This window comes from Eurosta solidaginis, chromosome 5, assembly GCF_040869045.1.
Source record: "Eurosta solidaginis isolate ZX-2024a chromosome 5, ASM4086904v1, whole genome shotgun sequence".
In the NCBI taxonomy this organism is placed as follows: domain Eukaryota; kingdom Metazoa; phylum Arthropoda; class Insecta; order Diptera; family Tephritidae; genus Eurosta; species Eurosta solidaginis.
Genome location: NC_090323.1, coordinates 186,795,047 through 186,819,813, shown reverse-complemented (window position 1 = coordinate 186,819,813; position 24,767 = coordinate 186,795,047). Strand labels below are relative to the sequence as shown.

Below are 24,767 nucleotides of genomic sequence, written 5' to 3'. Positions count from 1 at the left end.
TTCGATGTATAATGCTTATATATGTATATGACAATTTTATAATTTCATAGCGCGCAGTCCAGTTTAGCTTTGTGCAGGAATTGAATTAGTTCATTTAAAGATTTTATGTCTTTTGAGTTTGTGAGTTCTTTAATGTCTTTAAATTTGGAAAAAATGCTATAGTAGTTTCGCAATGACCTATGTTTTGTGCAATCAAAGATGAGATGTTTCGGTGTTTCTGTGACATTGCAAGTATTGCATATATCAGTGACATTATTGTGAAAACGTCCAAAGTAGGTTTTGTTGTATGTACGTCCGATGATGATTCTGTTCAGTAGTTTAATGTCGTACGGTTCCATGTTTATTTTTTTGCTTTTGAACCAGGGTTTCTTTATCTTGGTGGCTATGCAATCAATGGTACTGTCATCCCAATTAGTGCATTTTGTTTTTATTTCCTGTTTGGTTGCCGTCCAAAGCTCCTTCTCAATCTTAATGAGAGCTTCATCAGACGTGAGTGCGACTGTTAAGTTTTTGCCTATAGTTGTTGCAGTTTTTGCTGCTATATCTGCTTTTTCATTAAATTTGATTCCAACGTGACTTGGAACCCAGGTCATTATAAGCTTTTGAATGTTAGAGTGTGCTACCAGAATGTGAATATTGGCGATAATGTAATTTTGTGTTGTGGCTGTTTTGAGTAATTTGATGGCAGCGAGGCTGTCCGTGAAGATTGCTGTTTTTGTCCAGTTGTTCTTATGGGCTAATTCGACTGCTTGTAGTATTGCTATTAGTTCGCCTGTAGTTGATGAAAGTTTGTCGTTGATGTTGAATAGAAAAGAGACATTTCTGGCTATATCATATACGGCGCAGCCTGTGTTGGTATCACTGACTGATGCGTCCGTTGAAATAGTTATGTAATCCTCTCTGTGTAGTTTTGTTAATTTTTCATAGTATATACCTTTGAGTTGTTCGTTTGTTATGTTGTTTTTAGATCCTCCAAGTTCTGATTCCGTCAGCGTTAATTTGTTGTGTATGGTAAATGACACATTGGTGTTGATTCTGTTGATTATGTGTTTAAATTGGTTGTATGTATGACTGTAACTGGAGTTGATGGGGGTTCCATTTTTCAGATCATTTTTGAGTTCCGAGTTGATGAACCATTGTTTTATTAATTCTTTTGAAGTTAGCCAAGTGGCCCTGTAGATGGGGGGTAGTTCGCATGCTAAGGCATATCTAGCTAGTGTGGGTGTGTTGGGAGGGACCCCTAGACATCTTCTTAGGGATTCATTTGCAATTGTTTGCAATTGTTTGTCGAAGCTTTTTGGTGCATTCGCATAGCTGGTACTTGCATATTCCATTTTGGATCTGATAAAGGTTTTGTAGATATTTAGTCCAACTGCAGGTGCTAGACCGGCCTTTATTGTTGTAAGTCTGTTGAGTAAGTTCTTTGCGGATTTGGTGTTGTTTTTTATGTTTTTTACGTGATCTTTGATTGATAAGCTTGCATTGATAGTTCGTCCGAGCCATTTAATTTTTTGCGTCTGTTGAATGTTTTCTCCGTTGATTTGGACGTTATGATTTCTGTTGTTCCCTGTGGCCATGTACATGAATTGCGTTTTGCTGAAGTTAAATTTTAGGTTGAGTGAATTGCATATTGCTAGAATTTCGTTGATTTTTGTTTCAAGCTTAAGTTTCGCCGTGTTAATGTTGTTGTCGTACACGATAATGGCAATGTCGTCTGCGAACTGGAAAACTTGTGTGCTCGGTCGTTAATGCTGTGTAGCTTGGACGTGTAAATGTTGAAGAGTGTGGGCGACAAACAACTTCCTTGAGGGAGTCCGTTATTTACTTCGACGACCTGTTTACCCAGGGTTAGTCTTCGTTTGGAGAAAAAATTGTGTATCCAATTTGCTATTTTTGTGTTGATGTTAAACTCAATTAGTATATTGTGTAGGATGTCGATATTTACGCAATTATACGCATCGTTTATGTCGAGTGCGCAGAGAAAGACTTTGTGTTTGTTTTTCTTTTTGGTGGCTATTAGGTGTAGCATCTCATTTAAGCACATTGTGGCCGATCTGTGTTTCCTATATGCAAAGCTTTTTGGAGGGATTATGTTGGTTTCTTCAGTGACTTTATTTAACGCGTCTTTAACCATCATATTTAAACTTTTGGCGAGAACTGAAATTAGGGAGATTGGGCGAAAGTTTTTTATATCGTTGAGATCCATGTTTGCCTTTGGTATAGGAACTATTTGTATGTTCCTCCACGAGTCGGGAACTTCATTGTTGTTGAACTGTGTACTGAGGGCTTTCAGAAGGGCCTCTTTTGACTCAAACGACAAGTGTTTGATCATGTTGAAGGTTATTTTGTCACATCCACCGGCTGTCGATTTTTTCTTGTTCAGAGTTTTGATGAATTGGTCTATTTGAAACTCGCAGTTGTCGTTGTTGTTGTAGGTGTAATTCACCCTTATGGGAGCAGTTGTTGTGCTTATTTGATTTTTGAGTGTTTCTAAATATGTTTGATTATCTTCTTCTGCCCAGTCATTGGTGCTCTTTTGTTTGCCTTTTACATTGTTAATGAAGTTCCAGGCATCTCTGGTGTTGGAACATTTGTTTATTTCCTCTATTTTGTTGGTGTAGCTTTCCTTTTTCGCCTCTTTCACAGCCTTGACCCATTCTTTTTTGGCTTCTATAGCTTCGTTCAAATCAACAATTAAGTTTGTCTTGTTTGCTTTTTTCCTTTTGGCAATATGTAGTCTGTAAAGTTTGTTGAGTGATTCATTCCACCATGCTTTGGGTTCTCGTTTAGTTTTGTTGAGATCAATGCTGATTGTATTTTTGATCGCTTGTATGTCTTTTTGTAGGTTGTTGAAGTCACTGAAAGTAATCGAGTTTATTTTATTTAGTAACATGCTGTTTGGTATGAAGATATTTGGACTTTTCTGGATGTTGTTTATGCTGATTTTGATAGGATAGTGTTTGCTACCTCCTATGCCTACTTGAATGCATTCCCATTTAATGTTATCCTGTGGTAGACTAGTAAACGAAAGATCCAGTACTGAACCATTGTTGCTTCCGATACTGTGAGTTTTTGTCCCGTCGTTTAGACATTTTAAGTTTGTGTGTTCGATTTCCTTCTCCAGTGTGTTTCCTTTGGGTGTGTTGATACTGTCGCCCCAATTGCAGTTGCGTGCATTGAAGTCGCCTAATAAAATTACATTGTTGTGATTGCTGAGAAAATTCAAAACTTTATTGATTTCAGTTTCAAATGTTCTGTTGTTTATGCTCGGTGGAAAATAAGCATTGCAAATTATTGTGTTGTTGCTAAGGTTGGTGGTTTTTGCTATAATGATATCTTGATTTGTGGTATATTTAATTTTGGTAAATTTTATGCCTTTCCTGAAGCCAATGGCTACGCCTCCGTAGCCGTCGTTTCTGGTTTTTTTTAAAAGATTAAAATTAATCAGTTTTTGATTATTTGCTTGCTCGTTGTGGGAAAAAATTTCCTGCAAGCAAACAATATCAATGTTGTTTAAATTGTTAAATTGATCAATATATGATTTGTTAGCTTTAAGACTTTGTATATTATATTGTAGTATTTGCATCATCATGATTGTGGATATTGTTATCGATTCTGTCCTTTAGATTTTTTTTGCACATGTTCCCTATTAACCTGACTAGGGGTTCATCAGTATCTATTTCGATTTTTTTAACTAGTAGCGTGACTAGTTTTTCTATTTCTGAGACCTTGTCCCAGTTGGGGTTGAGGAAGACCGGTTGTGGCTTAGCGCGCGGAGTTTTTGGTTTCGGTTCATTTGTGGTGGTTTGTGTGGGTTGTTGTGCCACTCGACTATATTTAATTGTTGTCATTTTCCTGTTGACTATATTATCATTGTTTATTGTCGGTGTTGTTTTTCGGCTTATAGGCGGAAAACTTTCTTCATAATTGTCTAAGATCGCAAACCGGTTGTTGCTGTCGTTCGATAGATTATAAATGTCATGCGCTTCTTTTTTTGAAATTTTTTTAATTGTCATTATTTCGATGATTTTTTCCTCCTTTTGCCATACGTTGCATTTGTTTTTGTTCAATGAGTTGTGCCCTTCTTCTCCACATAGAATGCAGTTGTTTGTCTTGTTGCATTGGCTACTGCAGCCTTCCTCCTTCCCGCACGTTATGCATCTGTTTTTCCCTTTGCATCCTGCTCTGGTATGCCCCAGTCTACCACAGTTAAAACACTGCCGCACTTTGGGTATGAAGTGAGTTATTTTCAGGTTTACATAAAAAAGCTCAATAGATTCTGGTAGATCGCTACCTTCGAATCCTAGTTTCACAGTAAAAGTTGGTAAAAACTTTGTCCTGTCGTCAGGGTCCCTTCTCATTAGCCTACACACTGATTTTACCGGAATGCTGGATATAATGTTCTTTAAAATTTCGTCCTCTGAGAACTCAAGAGGAAATTGTCTAATAACCCCCATTGTTTCCACTAAGTTCCGTGGTATAAAGGCTTTCATGTTATTTTTGTCTAAGTTTGAATTTTCTAGATATTGGTTTGCTTGTTCGAAGGTGTGAAAGTATATTTTGTAAAGGAATCTTCCTATTGCATTTATTTTCTTAATGCCGTTTATTTCAAAGTTTTGGATTTTGTGCCATAGAAATAGGCCATTTTTCATTCGTTCATTGTTACACAGCGAGCTTTTTGATGTGTCTATTAGGACACAGAAATCGCCTCTGTGCAGTTCTGTATACTTCGCATTATACTCTTCTATTTTTTGACTGGAAGTTAGATTACAGTTTTCTGTGTTGTTCGCCGTCTTAGTATTGCTAGTCACTACACTGCCATTTGCTTCTACTTCCATGTTTTTTTCATTTTCCGCACTTTTTTTGTTTGTGTCTGTGTTTGACTTTTCCAACGTCTTTGCATTTGCCGCCAAAACTTGAGCGTTTGCCGCCAATTTGGCAAAAGTACCTTTCGGCACTAGCATGCCTTGTAATGGTATTTGTATATTCTTGGTGTCGTCCGTTTTTGTTCTTTTCGGGTCGTCATCTGTACCTACTTTGGTGCGTCTGTAATTTTCATTGCTCTCACTTTTGGTTTTTAGTTGTCTTTTCCTCTGGTTTTCCAACTTTTTCTGACTTCGGCCTTCGTCAAACCAATTTGCGTCAGGCTTTTCATCAGCGTTGGATTCGCCAGGGCCTTTAGACGCCGTAGCGTCGGCCATTATGTTTGTGAAACGTCTAATGTGTAAAATTTGCACTTACGTATGTCATTAATGAGAAACTTACCAGTTAAAATGTGATTTTCCTTCCCGCTGGACTGCGCACTTCACATAAAAGTTTTCTTTTTACATGCGGTTATATTTATATTTGGTATTTTTAATTTTTGTTATACACATTTAAATTGTCCTAATCAATTGCACTTGGTTTGCTTTAAATTTTTGGAGCAACCTCCACCCTCGGTTTGTTCTGTATCCTTTGCAATAATGTCGTTGTAAATTGAAGTAATTAAAAGCCAAATTAAACTTCCTTAACCCTAACGCCATAGTCGTAACCATACCCATATCCATAACCATCTCAATGTGATCGATTAATGGTGCCTTAACCTAAAAATCGTGAAAATTTCATAAAAATGATGAAAACGCAAAAAATTACAAACATATTCCACAAAAAATAAGTATCTTAGTCATAACGTATCCAAACAATGAAGAAAATCTAAAAAAAGTTATTAAATTCCCAACTCAAATATTTTTAGGTTATGGATATGGCGAGAAACCAAAAACCAATTGATTGGCTATGGCGTTAGCGTTATGGTATGGCACCATTAATCGATTACATTCCTTTTCATAAGGTAGGTTCGATCAGCTGATTTATCTGGTTATGGCTTTATGGTTATAAGTCACCATTAATTCGCCCTTAATGCAGATGCTTTTGCGAAAAATGTGCTTTCCTATTATTGCCGCACAAAACTTGCTAAATTTATTTAAAAGCGTTTCTCTTATTAATTTTAGTTTTCCAATTCACTATAGCAACTGCGTTTCATTTGGTTTGTTAAATTAAGCGCTCCAAAAAATGATTTTCACACTTTGGCATTCAAATTGACAATGTAATTACAATTGAAGGCTGCCTTTCGTAATTCAATCATATGTATTCTATCTAACTAATGTAACATACCTGCAATTATTCTACCTAAGCAATATGTAACATACCTGCAATGTAATTTACTACTACTTAAAACATGTCTGTAAATGTGCATTTTATGTTAAGCTGCAACACTACTTTAACATTTTCTCTAAATTTTGCCTAAGTTCGTTTTGCCGATCATTTTTAAATTCAATTGGCTTCGAGCTTGCGAACATTGTGAATGATGACAAAGTGTGTTATCTTATCTGTCAACTGCCTGACAGGCTGTTCAATATGGCTACTTTTCAGCGTTTTGACAGGCTGTTCAATTTGACGGCGCCTATCTTCAGCGGGTGATAGAAAGAGATACAGAATGAGACAGCGATAGTCACTTACAAATCAGGTGATCCAATCACTTTGGAATTTTGACGTTTATGCAGAAGAGATCACACTTAGTCATCATTCACAATGCTTGCGAAGAGGAAAGTTCTCGTCCAATATTGCTTCGGACAGTGCTTAACTCGAAACAAAATCGAAGTTTGTGTGTATACATGTAACGCTCTCGTCCGATATTGCTTTGGACAGTGTATTGCATGCACATGCACACACATTTAACATACGTATACTAAATCGCCAGAACGTTTAATACTACAATAAATACATGAATTGATCTAATATACAACAAATATCATCTGTAATGTACATCCATTTTTTTGTTATAATAAATCGTACTTAATTTTTGCTGAAACGAACCTGGATGAATTATTTTCTTCGTTCGAACCCAAACCAAAATATTACATTGGCGCCCAACTTTGAGACCAGCAATTCAGAAGACGAGACAGAAACAAAAATGCCTACATTTTCTGAGGCACAATTTGCACAAATTTTGGAAGCAATCGCAGGTGGCAATAAATGCGGCTCTTTCACAAAATGTACAGCACGTTTTCGTGGACAGCGAGACTCGTCGGCAGTGGAAGAGTTCGTATCAGCTATCACCGTGTATAAGGATATCGAGAAAATTTCTGATGCGGATGCTTTGCGTGGAATGCCACTGTTGTTGGAGGATTACGCAGCGACATGGTGGATCGGCGTGAAAGATACCGTGTCTGTTTTTAAAGATGTTATTGAGCTTATACGCAAAACGTTTTCGCCTCCACTACCCGATTGGAAAATTTTTCTAAATATATTTGACACGAAGAAACAACAACGTGAACCGACGGATAGTTTTATTTGTAAGAAACGGTTACTGTTTTCGCAATTGACGGATAACCTCAGCGAAGCAGTACAGATAAATATGGTATACGGCCTCTTGTCTATGAAGATTAGAGAGCGCGTGAGCCGTGACAAATTTTCAACGTTTGACGAATTAATATCCCGTTGTCGAGATGCTGAAATGTTCTTGGCTGAAGTAAACCAGCTTACGAATGCAACGTCCGACAAAAGTGAATTTGTAGAAGGGCAAAAAAGATGCTCGTTTTGTAAATTGCGTGGCCATACTGTAAATGTTTGTCTCAAAAAAGAAAAAGAGCAACATTCGTAGACGGCCCAAAAACCACAACAACAAAATAATAACGCAAGTGAAAGTGCAGGATCGTCCAAACGCACAGCAGCTTTTTCATGCTATGGCTGTGGCGCACCAGGCGTATACCGCGCTAATTGCCCGAAATGCTCCGGGCGTAGTAAGGAAAGCCCTCAACCATTGTCGATAAATTGCGTGACCACCACTCCCGTTGGTAGGTCCATTCCGGCATTTTATTATAAAATGTTTCAGTTGGGAAGTGAAGCTCTGTTTGATACAGGAGCAAAAACAAGTGTTGCAAGTTCAAACTTGAAAAATATTCTAAGCAGTAAAGGGTGCGTATTCCAGGAAGTCCTAGCAGAAGTTTCCTTGGCAGATGGTACCACCACTACTCAAAGAGTACAATCCACGATTTGCGATATAAATATAGGTAACCGTGTGCGGAAAATCCGTTTGATATCCTTACCAAATGCTACAGGTAATTGGACGCTTATCGGATCAGATTTTATGGAGCAAGCGGGTATTGTCTTAAATATGGGGCAACGCTTCTGGTACTTCGAGGATGAAACCAAAGTAAAATATGATTTCGCCAAGCCTAACAACAACCACCAAATATTCGCCATAGATGTCGTTGGTGAACACGTAAAAGAAAATCAGCTGTCTCCTTCCAAAGTTTTTAGAGAATATTCAAACTTTTTAAAACGGGTCAATGAATCCAAACCAAGCACAAGTAATGCTGAACCTCCAGAAACTTGTCCAGAGAGAAACTATGGGCCACGCGTAAAAGGAATGCCTACAAACGATAACGATTACTCACCACGTTGGGTGCAGAATATTTTTAGAAGTTCATTACCGGTTGGAGAGATCACTCCCGAAAATACTTCTAGGCTTTTTGCACCACCGATAAAACCGTTGGAAGGCCACGAAAAGCAAATCGTCGAGGAAATCTTTCCTTTGTATATGGTCCAAGTCAATGAAAACCACAACAAAGGCTGTAGTCTAACGACAGAGCAGAAATTGGAATTAAACATGTTACTTCATAAAAACGCAGATGTATTCGAGGAGCCAAATTCGGCGACACCGATGGCCATACACCGAATAGATACAGGCAAACATTTTCCAGTTGCCTTACCACCATACCGCATATCGGAAAAACGTAAAGAAGAGTTGAAACATGAGGTCGATAAAATGCTGGAAATCGGAGTTATTGTCGAGTGTGAGTCACCGTGGGCAGCTCCAGTAGTAATGGTTCCGAAAAAGACAGGTGGAATCCGCATCTGTATCGACTATCGGGAATTGAATGCTATCACCAAAGCAGATCGGTACCCATTGCCTCGCATTGATGATTTACTACACGCAGCTAAAGCCACAAAATTCATGTCAACTTTAGATTTATAGTCCGGATACTGGCAAATTGGTGTAGAAAAGGAGGACCAAGACAAAACTGCCTTCGTAACGCCGTTCGGCATGTACAAATTTACACGAATGCCTTTTGGCCTACGAAATGCACCAGCCACATTCCAACGTTTGATAGATCGCCTTAAAGTATCGTTAAGTAGTTTGGTTCTATTCGCATATTTAGATGACATAATTTTATGTTCGTCAAGTTTCGAAGAGCACATACAAGAGCTGAATCAGTTGTTTGGCCGTTTACGGGAATTTAATTTGAAAGGAAACATAGACAAATGTAGTTTTGCATGTAACGAAGTGAAGTATTTGGGGCATATATTGACTCCAAATGGCATTATGGTCGATCCACAGAAGGTATCGTCAATTGTAGCACGGAAGCGTCCGAAAAACGTCAAAGAACTGTTGTCATTCCTCCAAACCTGTTCTTGGTACAGGCGTTTCGTACCAAAGTTTGCAGATATTGCAAAACCACTCGCACAACTGACAAAGAAGAGCGCTACTTGGTCTTGGAAGGAGCAACAACTAATAGCCTTCGATGAGCTAAACCAATAACGATTACTGACGTCGCCACCTATTTTGAAACAGGTCGATGGAAGTTTACCATTTATATTAAAAACCGATGCTAGTGGATACGCAGTAGGGGCAGTTTTAATCCAGGGGGAGGGTCCGGATGAACACCCTACCGAATACGCAAGTAGATTATTGTCAAAAGCAGAGCAAAACTACTCCACAATAGAACGGGAAGCATTAGCCATTGTGTGGGCAGTTCAGAAATATCGAGGATATATCGAAGGATCTGAGGTGACACTTAGCACGGACCACCAGCCATTGAAGTGGTTGATGACACTCAAATCCCCGACTGGACGCCTGGCCCGCTGGGCATTAATTCTACAACCATACAACATTAGCATAGACTATAAACCAGGGAAAACCAATGTAGTGGCAGACGTGTTATCAAGGCCACCATGTGAAGAAGAACATGACAACAAGGAAGATTGCCATATATGCATATTTGATGTTGAACTTCCGCGAAGAGCAGCAAAAGAGATCCGGAAAGGCCAAATTAGCGATCCCGAGTTGAAGACTATTGTTGAAAGCTTCGAAGAAAAGGGTGACGATGCCGTATATTGGGCTAAGAGAGGGTATACTATGAACGATGGTGTACTCTATTGTTATCATGACGAAGACAATGAGGATGCGCAGCTGGTTATACCAAAAAACGAACGCGCGGCTATACTCAATCAGCATCATAACAAAGACACAGCTGGTCACTATGGAATTGATCGAACAGCTCATAAGATTACTTCGCGATATTATTGGCCTGGTATCCGAAAAGACATCGAGAATCATGTCAAGAACTGCATATACTGTCAACGCTATAAAGCGACTAACTTAAAGCCAATGGGGTTTTATCAGACTGTGTCAAGCAAGCAGCGGTTTGAGACGATTGCCATTGATTTGTTTGGACCACTTCCTCAGGACACAGATGGGTTACAATGGATCTTAATCGTAGAAGACGTCGCCAGTCGTTGGGTCGAGTTGTTTGCCTTAGCCAACGCTACCGCAGAAAACTATGCAAAAGTATTAATCGACGAAGTATTCCTGCGCTATGGGATACCGAGGAAAGTCATCAGCGATAACGGAGTCCAATTCGTGCAGTGATGCAAAAGTTTGTTTATTGTCTCAACATTGAACAAGTTCATACGCCGGTTTACCACCCACGAGCTAATCCGGTGGAGCGGAAAAATCGAGATTTAAAGACGCAATTGGCAATACTGGTGGGAAATCAGCATCGCAGTTGGGCAGAGAAGTTGCCAGCTATACGCTTTGCCATGAACCCCACTCGCTGCCAAAGCACTAACTACACTGCCGCCTACCTTACATTTGGTCGCGAGCTGAGAACACTTGATGACGTGCAAAACGATTTGAGAGCAGTCATTCAGTCTGAAAACTTCGTAGCCGAAATAACGACATATCTTACCACTCTTACTGACGTATTTGCATCTGCAAAGGAGTGTGAAGAAAAACAACAGAAGACAAACAAAATCTTATCCAACTCACAAAGACGAAATCAAGAAGGGTTAGAGGTTGATTCGAAGGTTTTGGTTACAACGCACATATTAAGTAACGCTACAAAAGGCGTCACGTAAAAATTCGTACCTAAGCGTGATGGGCCTTACACAATCATCGAAAAGAAGGGTAATACAACATACGTAATCGCACATGAAGATAATATAGAACAACCATTACGCACCTATCATGCTTCATCTCTGACTCCATATAGAAGTAATACTAATATTGACGATAACCCAGTTAACAAAATTCGTAGAAGAGGACGTCCACGAAAGACCAACAGTAGGATGCATTATCGAGACGATTTCAGCATCCTAGGGGGAGACTGTAACAAGGCTGCCTTTCGTAATTCAATCATATGTATTCTATCTAAGTAATGTAACATACCTGCAATTATTCTATCTAAGCAATATGTAACATACCTGCAATGTAATTTACTACTACTTAAAACATGACTGTAAATGTACATTTTATGTTAAGCTGCAACACTACTTTAACATTTTCTCTAAATTTTGCCTAAAGCTGGAGACATTGGTGCTTTATCGGTAACCGTATCGGTAACCTTATAACAGCTGATTCGACCAACCTTATGAGAATCAATGCAATCGATTATTGGTGCCGCTAAGGCCGTAACCGTATCGTAGCCAACCAATTGGGTTTTGGTTTACCGTCGTAACGATAAACAGCTGATTACGTTAGGGATACGGATACAGCGATACGACATACGGCACCAATGACTCGAGCTTAAGTTCGTTTTGCCGATCATTTTTAAATTCAATTGGCTTCGAGCTTGCGAAGAGGAAGGTTCTCGTCCAATATTGCTTCGTACAGTGCTTAACTCGAAACAAAATCGAAGTTTGTGTGTATACATGTAACGCTCTCGTCCGATATTGCTTTGGACAGTGTATTGCATGCACACGCACACACATTTAACATACGTATACTAAATCGCCAGAACGTTTAATACTACAATAAATACATGAATTGATCTAATATACAACAAATATCATCTGTAATATACATCCATTTTTTTGTTATAATAAATCGTACTGAATTTTTGCCGAAACGAAACTGGATGAATTATTTTCTTCGTTCGAACCCAAACCAAAATATTACAAAATCAATTTATCATCCCTGGGGTATACATGAAAATTTTACAATCAAATGAAAATTTCAAAAAAAAAAAACCTTAAAAATCAAAGTCGAAAAAAGTCAAAAGAAATTTCGCAGGCTCGAAATTATTTTTTTGGATATGCGAAGTGGAACTTTTTTTCCTGAGCCCAAATCCTATCGAAAAATCGATGGCGCGATATCGGTAAATAGGTCCGAGCTCAATGAGCCTAGTTTCTGGCTTTGGAACAAGTGCAGAATACATACATTTGTCAAAAAAAAAAAAAAAAAAAAAACAAAAAAAAAAAAATAATCGGACTTTATAGAGATTTTTATGCTGATTCCAACGGTATATTTCGTTTTTGGTGCAAATGAAAGGTTTGGGGGTAACTCCATGGCAAAAGGCGAAATTATGAATTTTTCAAATCAAAATATCTCCGAAACTAGTGGATGGATTTCAAAAAATAACTTATAAAAATACCTTTTATCTGATGTATATATATCTTTAACTTTTCTAGTCTTTATTTACCAAAAATTTGAAAAAGCTCTTTTTTGGAGGAAATTTTTTAAATTTTATGTTTTTCAAAAAAGGATTAACTAAAACTATCTAAAACTAGTCTTATCTATTCCTATATTAAACACAGCTTCCTTTTAACCTAGTTAACTTAGTTTACAAATTTTAAACATATATATATTAAATTAGCTTTCTTATAACCTAGTGTACTTAGTCTACAAATTATTATTAACAAGTAAGGAAGGCTAAGTTCGGGTGTAACCGAACATTACGTACTCAGTTGAGAGCTATGGAGACAAAATAAGGGAAAATCACCATGTAGGAAAATGAACCTAGGGTAACCCTGGAATGTGATATCGCCATAAAGGTGGACCAGGGCTGACTCAAGAATTTGTTTGTACTATATGGGCATCAAATGAAACGTGTTAATGAGTATTTTAAAAGGGAATGGGTCTTAGTTCTATAGGTGAACACCTTTTCGAGATATCGCCATAAAGGTGGACCAGGGGTGACTCTATAATTTGTTTGTACGATATGGGTATCAAATGAAAGGTGTTAATGAGTATTTTAAAAGGGAGTGGGCCTTAGTTCTATAGGTGGACGCCTTTTCGAGATATCGCCATAAAGGTGGAGCAGGGGTGACTCTAGAATGCGTTTGTACAATATGGGTATCAAACAAAAGGTTGTAATGAGTATGTTAAAAGGGAATGGGCCTTAGTTCTATGGGTGGACGCCTTTTCGAGATATCGTCATAAAGGTGGACCAGGGGTGACTCTAGAATTTGTTTGTACAATATGGGTATCAAATTAAAGGTATTAATGAGGGTTTTAAAAAGGAGTGGTGGTAGTTGTATATGTGAAGGCGTTTTAGAGATATCGACCAAAATGTGGACCAGGGTGACCCAGACCATCATCTGTCGGGTACCGCTAATTTATTTATATATGTAATACCACGAAAAGTATTCCTGCCAAGATTCCAAGGGCTTTTGATTTCGCCCTGCAGAACTTTTTCATTTTCTTCTACTTAATATGGTAAGTGTCACTCCCATTTTACAAATTTTTTTCTAAAGTTATATTTTGCGTCAATAAACCAATTCAATTACCATGTTTCATCCCTTTTTTCGTATTTGGTATAGAATTATGGCATTTTTTTTAATTTTTCGAAATTTTCGTTATCGAAAAAGTGGGCGTGGTCATAGTCGGATTTCGGCCATTTTTTATACCAATACAAAATGAGTTCAGATAATTACGTGAACTGAGTTTAGTAAAGATATATCGATTTTTGCTCAAGTTATCGTGTTAACGGCCGAGCGGAAGGACAGACGGTTGACTGTGTATAAAAACTGGGCGTGGCTTCAACCGATTTCGCCCTTTTTCACAGAAAACAGTTATCGTCCTAGAATCTAAGCCCCTACCAAATTTCACACGGATTGGTAAATTTTTGTTCAACTTATGGCATTAAAAGTATCCTAGACAAATTAAATGAAAAAGGGCGGAACCACGCCTATTTTGAAATTTTGTTTTATTTTTGTATTTTGTTGCACCATATTACTGGAGTTGAAAGTTGACATAATACTTATATACTGTAAAGATATCATCTTTTTTTTTAAATTTGACTTAAAAAAAATTTTTTTTAATCGTTCTCCGATTTTGCTAATTTTTATTAGGCATACATATAGTAATAGGAGTAACGTTCTTGCTAAATTTCATCATGATATCTTCAACGACGCCCATTGCCCAAAATTTTACTAATTTTCTATTCTGCGTCATAAGTTTAACTCACCTACCAAGTTTCATCGCTTTATCCGTCTTTGGTAATAAATTATCGCACTTTTTCCATTTTTCGAAATTTTCGATATCGAAAAAGTGGGCGTGGTTATAGCCTGATATCGTTCATTTTAAATAGCGATCTGAGATGAGTGCCCAGGAATCTACATAGCAAATTTCATCAAGATTCCTCAAAATTTACTCAAGTTATCGTGTTAACGGACGGACGGACGGACATGGCTCAATCAAATTTTTTTTCGATACTGATGATTTTGATGTATGGAAGTCTATATCTATCTCGACTCCTTAATAGCTGTACAACCAACGGTTATCCAATCAAAGTTAATATACTCTGTGAGCTCTGCTCAACTGAGTATAAAAATAGCCCTTAGCCGATCCAAAACCGGCTACGCCATGCACAGTAATTCTGCGTAGAACACCCTTACTTTGCACTTGACAAATTGTCAATAAGTTGACAAGTAATCAAGATTTGTTTCAAGTTGACAAATATTTCTATTCTGTGCATAACTTGATAACTCTAAAAAGCTCTACGACCTGTGCTTTTCACAATACTGTGGTGACCTAAATAAAGTAAACCGAAATCAGCTGTTTAGTGCAACAGTTGCGAAATGGAATAAACGTAAGAATTAAATATTGTTCATTATTTTTTGTAACAAATATTTTAAAATCATGGTTTTTTCAAGGAAATCAAAAGTGGAACGTGCTACGCATGAGCAATGGAGCGATATGTCTCATTTTATGCTGCTAACCCCGAAATGGGAATAGGAAAAAATAATCCGCGGCGTTTTCGGGGTCCTTTCGGCAAGGGTTTGGAGACTCCCTCGGGGTCATTTAGGGGTTATTCCTGAATGGTTTTGGGGACCATCGGGTCCTCCCGGTCTCATTTGGGGGACATTCTGGGATGGTTTTAGGGACTCCCTCGGGGTAATTTGGGGGACATTCAGGGATGGTTTTGGGGACTCCTTGGGATTATTTGGGGGACATTCTGGGATGGTTTTGGGGACTCAATCGGGTCCTCCCGGAGTCATTTGGGGGACATTCTGGGATGGTTTTGGGGACTCCCTCGGGTTAATTTGGGGGACATTCTGGGATGGTTTTGGGGACTCCATTGGGTCCTCCCGGGGTTATTTGGGGGTCATTCTGGGATGGTTTTGTGGATTCCCTCGGGGTCATTTGGGGGACATTCTGGGATGGTTTTGGGGACTCCCTCGGGGTAATTTGGGGGACATTCTGGGATGGCTTTGGGGACTCTATCGGGGTCATTTTGGGGGTCATTGGGGGATGGTTGGGATGACCACTATATGACGCCGGGAAGACCCGATGGAGTCCCCAAAACCATCCCGGAATGTCCCCGAGAGAGTCCCCAAAAAGATCCCAGAACGACCCCTAAATAACCCCGGGAGGACCCCGAGGGAGTCTCATACACCATCCCGAAATTACCCCCAAAAACCCCAGGAGGATCTTCCCACAATAATATCAAAAGTAATAAATCTTCTTCAATATTCTCTCGATCGCACAATAACAGAATTCTAATTTAAATTTATCCGTATAAATTAAATTATCAAGAGCGTTTGACTTATTGACAATTTGTCAGCGAAAAAGCTTTTTATTTTTTACATAGAATAGCAATTACTTGACAAATTGTCAAACTTGACAAATAAGCAAGATGGTGAATTTGTCAAGTGCACAGAATAGGGCTGTTAGCCGATCCAACACCGGCTGCGCCATGTACAGTAATTCTACGTAGAACACGTTTCTGCATAGGCGGCCTTTGGCCGCGCTTATAAAAAATAACCATGGGCTACGCCATGCCAAGTCCGGGTGTGTGGTATAACCGTGGCTACCGCCACGGTGATCTCCTTCTGCGTAGTACACCCTTCTGCGTAGGCGGCCTTCGGCCGCAATTAAAAAAATAACCCTTAGCCGATCCAACACCGCAACGCCTGCTAGTGCATCTCTTGTTAATTGACCACTTTCGTTACAATCGAAGATTTAAAAATTTTATAATAAGTTTAAGTTATCCATGTTATCACGCAAAACTAAATTCCACTTTTGATAATAACGGGCTTTTGCAGTTATTAAAAGCTTTATTCTAGAGCTGCCAAGAAAATACATAACAATAAACATAAGAGTTATAAGGTAATATCAACTCGTTCACGAATTCAAAATTTTAAATAGTTTACCTTTGACGTATATTTTAGCAATAAAAAATTAGCAATGTTATACATTATGTATTTTCCAATTAATTAATACAATGCATAGACCCATACACACATAAATAACATCATATATATACCTACATCTATAAAAATAGTTATACCTTCTAATATAAAGATATATATACCAAATTAAAGGTAATGAAATTATCTTCAACAAGATAGTATTATAGTATTTTGTCAATAACACATTTTTTCGCCTTATTATTCGATTTATGATAAGTTAGCAATCATTTTCCAATAAAAACATAATTTTATTATAGAAATTTCTTCTAAATATAGATGTTTTATATATCAAACAAAACCTTGTATTATTACCTATCTAAAGACATTACAATTTTCAAGATTGACTCAATAGTTTCAAAGATATTTTGTTTTAAAAAAATCTAAATAGGAGTAATTACCCCTATAGTTATTATTTGCACCAAAAAAAATTATACGGTTGAACTCACCATAAACACCACTACCGATACTCATATAAATCTTAGTCTTATTTGGGAGTAGCTGGGGCCAAGTTGAAAATTAATTAGCATTTTTAAACTTCTTTTTTTTATTCCAGGAAATGATCCATTTACCCATCCTACGCCATGTACGCCGCCTTATTGCTTCTGCAATGATTTTTGGCTCCGCCGTACTCTTAATGCTTTGGTTACCGATTCGTATACTCAAAACAGTTTGGCCGTCATTTCTACCGTACACTTTATCAGGCGACTCAGAAGTCAATGAACTTAGTCTACAACTGTTACTATTACAGGTTGGTATATATCATATGTGAATAAAATTTGCCGTTAATTAATCAAGCGAATGCACTTCACTTTTTTTACAGATAATACTTCCCGGCTTCTTCGAGCAATCGCATACACGCATTTGGTTAAAGGCACTAATTCGTTTATGGTGTGTTTGTGTTTCTTGGGTGCTGGGCATACGCAGTTATTTATTAGGCGCCGAGCAGGCTGCAAATGACGGAAATAATGCTGCTAATGGAGCGCCAGCTGCCGAAGCAGCACCCGATGCCGCTGCAGCTGCCCCAGCTGGCTTACAAAATGCAAATAATAATCAGCCAGTCGCTGGTGATCAACCAGATGCAGCAGTAGTACGCGCTGCAGCACCTGCCGCCTTGCCACTGCCACGTGAACGTAACTTGGGCGCTGTGCATCAGGCTATTATGCAACGTGATGTACCAGTTGGTTTTCAACCATACGATCGTCCCACACTATTTCCTTTGCGTTTGTGTGGTCTACTCTTTTTCATGTGCATATCATTAGTAATTGCTTCTGTGATTACACTCACTGTGCCGGTTTGGATTGGTCGTCAAGTAATGGCTTTGTGGTCTGTTGGTGGTCATTTCACAAGCTATCAAGTTGTCGCGCAAGCTCCAGAAGTATCACCACGTCCACACGAACTTTACACGGCCGCATTGGGCACATATTTATGTTGGATAATATCACGTGGTGTTGCTATTGCTGTAAATTTACTACCACAAGGGCGTGCCGCAGTTATGGATAAGATGAAGCATTGGCTGCGTGTTGGCGCCTCCTACGCACTGCCTGTACTAATTTTTGTGCTTATGCTGGGTGTTATACCACTCTTGTTTGGACTACTTCTCGAGCTGGTTGTGGTTATACCACTGCGCGTACCCTTCTATCAAACACCCATACACTTTTTGTGGCAAGATTGGGCACTAGGTGTGCTATATACGAAAATTGCAATTGCTTTAACTTTAATGGGACCCGATTGGCATTTAAAGCGCGCATTAGAACGTGCATATCGCGATGGTTTGCGTGATATTGATTTGAAATTTTTAATACGCGAGCTAGCAACACCTGTTATCACGTGCTTTGGTTTGGCTTTAGCTATTCCCTATGTATTTGCGCACTCCATTTTGCCAATATTTTTCAAAAACTCTGTAACACGCCTTGAAATATCACGTGTTGTTTATCCCGTATTCTTTATTATTGTAGTGGTAATTGCATACGTTTATTTTGAAATTAAACAATTCAAAAAGTTATATGTAGCCATTAAAGTGGATAAATATTTGGTTGGTCAGCGTTTGGTAAATTATGAACATCGTAAGCGCAAGCAGGAGGCTGAAGCCGCGGAGGCAGCTGCAGCAGCATCTTCGGCTGCGAATAATGAGCAAGCGGATAAAGACGAACCAGAGGAGACAGCAATCAATGCAGCAAGTATATTGGAACGTGAAGAGTTGGAAATGCGGCGGCGTGAAGCAGCGCTTGTAGAAGATTTACTATTAGATGATTTGTTATAATGTAATAAACTATGCTAAATTGTACTAAATTTTAGAATGTCACAACAGATAATATGAGAATATGTATTTGTGTATACTGTTAATAATGCGTTCGTGAATACTGCCGTCCTAAAAAATAATGTAGGTATCTACGCTCTTACTGAAACTGACATATTGAACTTAACCCTCTCCTTCCCAAATTAAGAAGCAGCGTTAAAAAAAATTAAACTATGGTTTTTTTTAATAGAAATAGTATTCGAAATGACCCTGTATTAAAATTTGTTTGGTAAATATGGCTCAGTGGGTGGTATAGATTGGTAGCCATATGGTTACATTGGGATTTAATGCATAAAAATTCAAACATATTTGGTAGCATGAAGTTAGTTATTTACTTATACTTATTTGCATTATTTGTTATGGAACATTTCAAAACAATTTTTTTTGTTGTTATACACAAAGCAACATTACATTTCTTACATTTCATTCTAGAAAAAGAAGTCCTGTTATTGCAATGTTTGCACCTTTGGTTATTCTCGATTGGTATTGGCCAATGCCCAACACCGTCATATTGTATATCTGGAATGTGTCTTTTAGAATTGGCTTTTTTCTGTCTTTTTGGAACTGGACTATTGCTGTTTTGATCCGACGGTCTTCCCCTCTTTCTATCGGTGGTAATAAAACCAGCGTGTATCATCCCATCGGCAATTTCCGCTTTAAATTCTAGCAACGATTTTTTTGCCGGCACTTGGTTTTGAATATAATACCTCTAAGAGGCAGCCTCTTGTACAATAACTAGGCATTGACAACACAAACGTCTAAAAGGTGATAAAATATGCGTAGATAGTACTTGTTTGTACCTATTTTTGATCTATAGAGCGCAACCAACATATCGCTTAGGTCCACCCCACCCATAAAGTGCACATATTGGGAGACAATATTTGGCCGCGAAACTTCCACGTGTTTTTATCTTCAGACGACCACCTCGAAACATTTTCTACTAGATCGATTCTATAAATTGATGATGCAAAATAAATTGGTTTATTCTCTAACCATTTGACAGCACAAATGTTTTCGGTTCTGAAGCCGAATTATCCTCTACCTAGGCGTTTCAGAGTTTTATCCCACGTCAACTGGTATTTTGGAAGTCTATTGTGTCTCACCGTTCCTGTAAGGAACATTCCATTTTCCTTCAACGCACTTATAAGTTTATATGATGTAAACCAATTAACTGTAAACACTTTGAAGTTCTGGTTTTTCGGCAGACTTTCACACAATTTTAAAACAACATCTCCGCTTATACCTAACTCCGTCTTCTTATGAATTGTGCTCTTCCCAGTATAAACATGAAAATCATACATAATTCCACTTGCACCATTTCGTGCATTTTTATTCCCCGTTTATGCGGTTTGCTGCTTATATATTGTTTTAAACTATTTTTGCACTTCGCTGGGATTAGAACATCATCAATTGAGTTCATCTCCTCAGGTTCAACCTTGAAAAAGTTTTCCCTTACGGCGGTCAAAAATGGACGTATCTTGAAAATACGATCATATTGTGGATCAGATCTTTCTTTCATTTTGTTGTTATCATTTATATGAAAATTCTTTTTTATGATATCAAATCGATTTCTGCGCATAACATCAGCAATAGGTGCAAATCTAGTGGATTCAGCCCAGTACAATCGATACTGCGGCATATGTACTATGCTAGGTAATAAATTTATTCCAATAAATTTGGACATTTCAGCGAAATTAGTATTCAGTGCAGTATTTACAGAACTATGTATGGAATAAAGATTGCTTTGGTAAACGATATCGGAAAGAATTTGGTCCGAAAAAAATTGTTTAAAATATTGATTCGAAACGTCTCTCAACATGATCGATATCAGCCTTACGCCAATTCAATTGCTGACCAAATGACTCTGGAATAGTTTCTGCATCTTGCTGAAGCTGTTCTGATGTCAATTCAATGTTATATTCCTCTAAATGAGCCAATGTTAATGGAGTAAATTAGGATTAATTTAAAAGTTACCTAACGCCGTTACTATAGCTGACTCTTCCGTATGAATTTCTTCATTGTTGCTCAATGTAAAGGTTTTTTTTTCTAAAATATCGTACTCTTCACCATTTCCTTCGCCATATTCCTCTTCTGATTCATCTCCCTTCAGTATTTTCAAAATCTCTCTTTCATTTCCAAGGAGATTCCTTCTAGAACACGACATTTTCTATGAAAAGATTATAAAACAATTAGCTACCGAAACGCTCGTGAAAATGAAGGGGAACTGCAAAATTATCCAAATTAACAACCATTTTATCCCAATGTAGCCATGTGGCTACCAATGAATTTTATAACATATTTTCACAATTACAAGCATCTTTCACTTTTTAATTACTGCAATACGTTTATCAAGAATTAACCTACACGAAAATAATTTTTTTATTCGAAGGATTAAAAGAATTGTATATATTTTATTTATACGAAATTAATAAAGTCGAATGATATAAAGCACGCGTGGGTCGCCAAATATCTGTCAAAATTTTTCAATGTTGCCAATGAAAAGTTAAGAGATATTAGGGACGAAATCAGTGAAGCAGTGTTGCCTTTCAACATTCGTTTTTATCTTAATGAAGAAATTCTCCAACTGGACCTACATATCTGTGCTTTTAGTTTCGTAGCCATATGGCTACCATGGGAAGGAAAGGGTTAACTTGTTTGTAACTTTCCAACATATGCTGTTCTTTTGCATTGAAAATAAGTAAGTTAGACTAATTCGGATTTGATTCTTCTAATTATGCCAAAAAAAAGTTCACATTAGAATTCCTTATACGCGAATATGACGCCTTTGTAAATGCTAACCTAAGAAAAAAAAAAAAAAAATGGAGACACACACATTCTTTATTAGGACGACAGTATAGCAGCCAACCATTTCCGATATGAAATTAGAAAAAAAAAAACAATTATTCAGGCACATACAAAACATTATGTAAGAAGAAATAAAAATATAAAAAACAAATTGAATTTGTGGCTGAGATTTAAAGATTGATTTAAATTTAGCGAGATAAAATTTGTGTTTAGCGAGTAAAAAAAAATTATAAAAATAAAAAGTAATAAAAACTACAAAAATAAAAAAAGGTAGGTAAAGAAAAAATTAAACGTTAAAAAAAAAATGAATAATAAAAGACAATTAATAAAAATTACCCATGCTATTAAACAATTAAACTAAAGTAAAAACTATCAAGAATAAAACCATCAAAATTTTTTTTTTACAAATTTTAGTCAAAGTTCAGAAGTCATCCTAAATTTATGTTGGAACTACAAAAAAGAATTTAACTGAAACTTCTAGACAAAAAAAAAAATATCGAAAAACTCAAAAAATTTGAATTTAACTTTTGAACGCATACATTTTTTTATTTAAAATTATTTTGTTTATACTGTAAAATTTATGTTTAAACATAACCTTTATTTTTAATATTATACTCAATATTTGCATTAAATTTATTGCATTATTAGAATCGGTGATGTTACATTTTTTCTATTTTTTTTTTTGTTTATTTTTTTTACACACGAATTATTTGTTGATTTATCTTAATGGACACATATTTTGAAGTTTAGTCAAACATAAATAAAACTTTTAAAATAATTTTGTCTTGCGTTTGTTACATTTAAAATTACAATCGTTTATACATATGTCGATCTTTTGCTAAAAAGTTTTGTACAAAAAATATTGTGGGGTTTATTTTAATAAAAAATTAGTTTCGAAATTTAGTTAAACTTTTATCAAATAGCGTTGGAATGAATCGGCAAATTCAATGTTTTTGCTTTATTAAATAAAAAAAAAAAACTATATAAATATTTATATATGCAATTTTATAAAAATCATTTTTTCCCTATTTGCACTTTTTTGTTGGAAAAATATTTTCAAAGTTTTCTAAAATTTTTGTCATTGCAATTTTCGAAATTAAGCAAGGGAATAAAACCAAAAGCTCAAAATTCTGCGTTCTTATTTATACACAGATTTTGAGTTTATTTTAAGGACAAAATATTTCTGACATTATGTTTTTTTTTATTATAAATAAAATTTTATAGAAATAACTTTTTCGATTTCGTTATCTAACTTTGTGATTTTTGTACGAACATATTTCTGGGGTTTATTTTAACAAAAAATAAAAAAACGAAATTTAGCGAAACTTAAAAAAACCAATAAGTTTTTTTGTTGTATTATGTGTAAAAAAAGTTTTGTTTTTTGAATTAATGTATATTGAAACAAAATTTGTTTTTATTTTAAAATATTTATAAATCATTTTTTTTTCGGTTTTGCACATTAAAAATTACAGTCTTTGAACATTAATTTGAAAATTGGTACAAAAGAAATTTTTTGTAAAAAAAATTATTACAAGCTTTGCATCTATAATTTTTTTCTTAATTTTTTTAATCTCTTGGTAAATTGCAATTCAAATTAAAACCGTAAATTTTACATGTAGAGAAAAAATTAAAAATAATTGATTTCGAAAAAAATTTATATGAATACAAAAATTCACTAATTCAATCTATATATGCAGTAAAACTTATTTTGGCTTTTTGTAAAGAAAATATTTATATTTCCGGTAGCTAATAAACCATTTTTTATTACTGGCATATGCTGATGACATTGATATCATCGGCCTAAACACCCGCGCTGTTAGTTCTGCTTACTCCAAGCTGGAAAAAGAAGCGGTAAAGATGGGTTTGATGGTGAATGAGGACAAAACGAAGTACCTGCTGTCATCGAGCAAAGAGTCAGCGCATATGCGCCTTGGCAACCACGCTACTGTTGGCAGCCATAATTTCGAAATAGTAAAAGACTTCGTTTATTTGGGAACCAGCATCAACATTAGCAACAACATCAGCACTGAAATCCAGCGAAGAATCAATCTTGCCAATAAATGCTACTTTGGACTAGGTAGGCAATTGAAAAGTAAAGTCCTCTCGGCGAACGAAAATCATACTCTACAAGTCACTTATCGTACCCGTCCTGCTATATGGGGCAGAAGCATGGACCATGACAACAGCAGATGAAGCGGCTTTGGGAGTGTTCGAGAGAAAAGTTCTTCGAAAGATTTATGGACCTCTACGCGTTGGCGATGGCGAGTACCGAAGAAGATTTAATGATGAGCTGTACGAGCTATACGCAGACATCAACATAGTCCAGCGAATTAAAACGCAGCGGCTGCGCTGGCTAGGCCATGTTATGCGAATGAAAGATGATGCTCCGGCCAAGAAAGTGTTTTTATCGGAACCCGCCTATGGAAGCAGAGGTAGAGGGCGGCCCCCACTCCGTTGGAAGGACCAGGTGGAAAACGATTTAAACTCCCTTGGTGTGACCAATTGGCGCCGGTTGGCGGAGCGAAGGAGCGACTGGCGCGCCTTGTTGGACGGCCATAACCGTTTAGACGGTTAAGCGCCAATTAAGTAAGTAAGTAATAAACCATTTTAAAAAAATTCAAAATAAATTTGTTTTTTTAATTTTGATATTTGTTTTACTGATATCTTTTTGCGAAGTCAAGACGACGATATAGTTTATCTAGTGCACACTGTACCTCAATAACAGTCGAATAAAAACAAATTTGATTTGGAATAAACCGTGTAAGCATTATTTTTCTCCTTTATTACAATCTTTTTTAAATTTTTTCATAATGATATTACGGGATCATTGTGAAATCGTTTTCGGTACCATTTCCGGATTGTTTTCAGAATCATTTCCGGACCATTCCGGGATCCCGGTTGAAAATAAGTCACCAGTTAATAAAAGACACTG

At 36.9% G+C, this 24,767-nt stretch overlaps 1 protein-coding gene across 1 annotated transcript in view; it reads left to right on the top strand.

Annotated features, from left to right (window-relative positions):
• LOC137251852 (E3 ubiquitin-protein ligase MARCHF6) overlaps window positions 1-22,104 on the top strand; it is a 30,910-nt gene extending 8,806 nt beyond the window's left edge. Inside the window, exons 2-3 of the mRNA XM_067786750.1 lie at window positions 17,288-17,482; window positions 17,555-22,104. Coding sequence (XP_067642851.1) covers window positions 17,288-17,482; window positions 17,555-18,994 — 1,635 coding nt within the window. The 3' untranslated portion in view covers window positions 18,995-22,104. The remainder of the gene's footprint in view (window positions 1-17,287; window positions 17,483-17,554) is intronic.
• The last annotated feature ends 2,663 nt before the right edge of the window (window positions 22,105-24,767 follow it).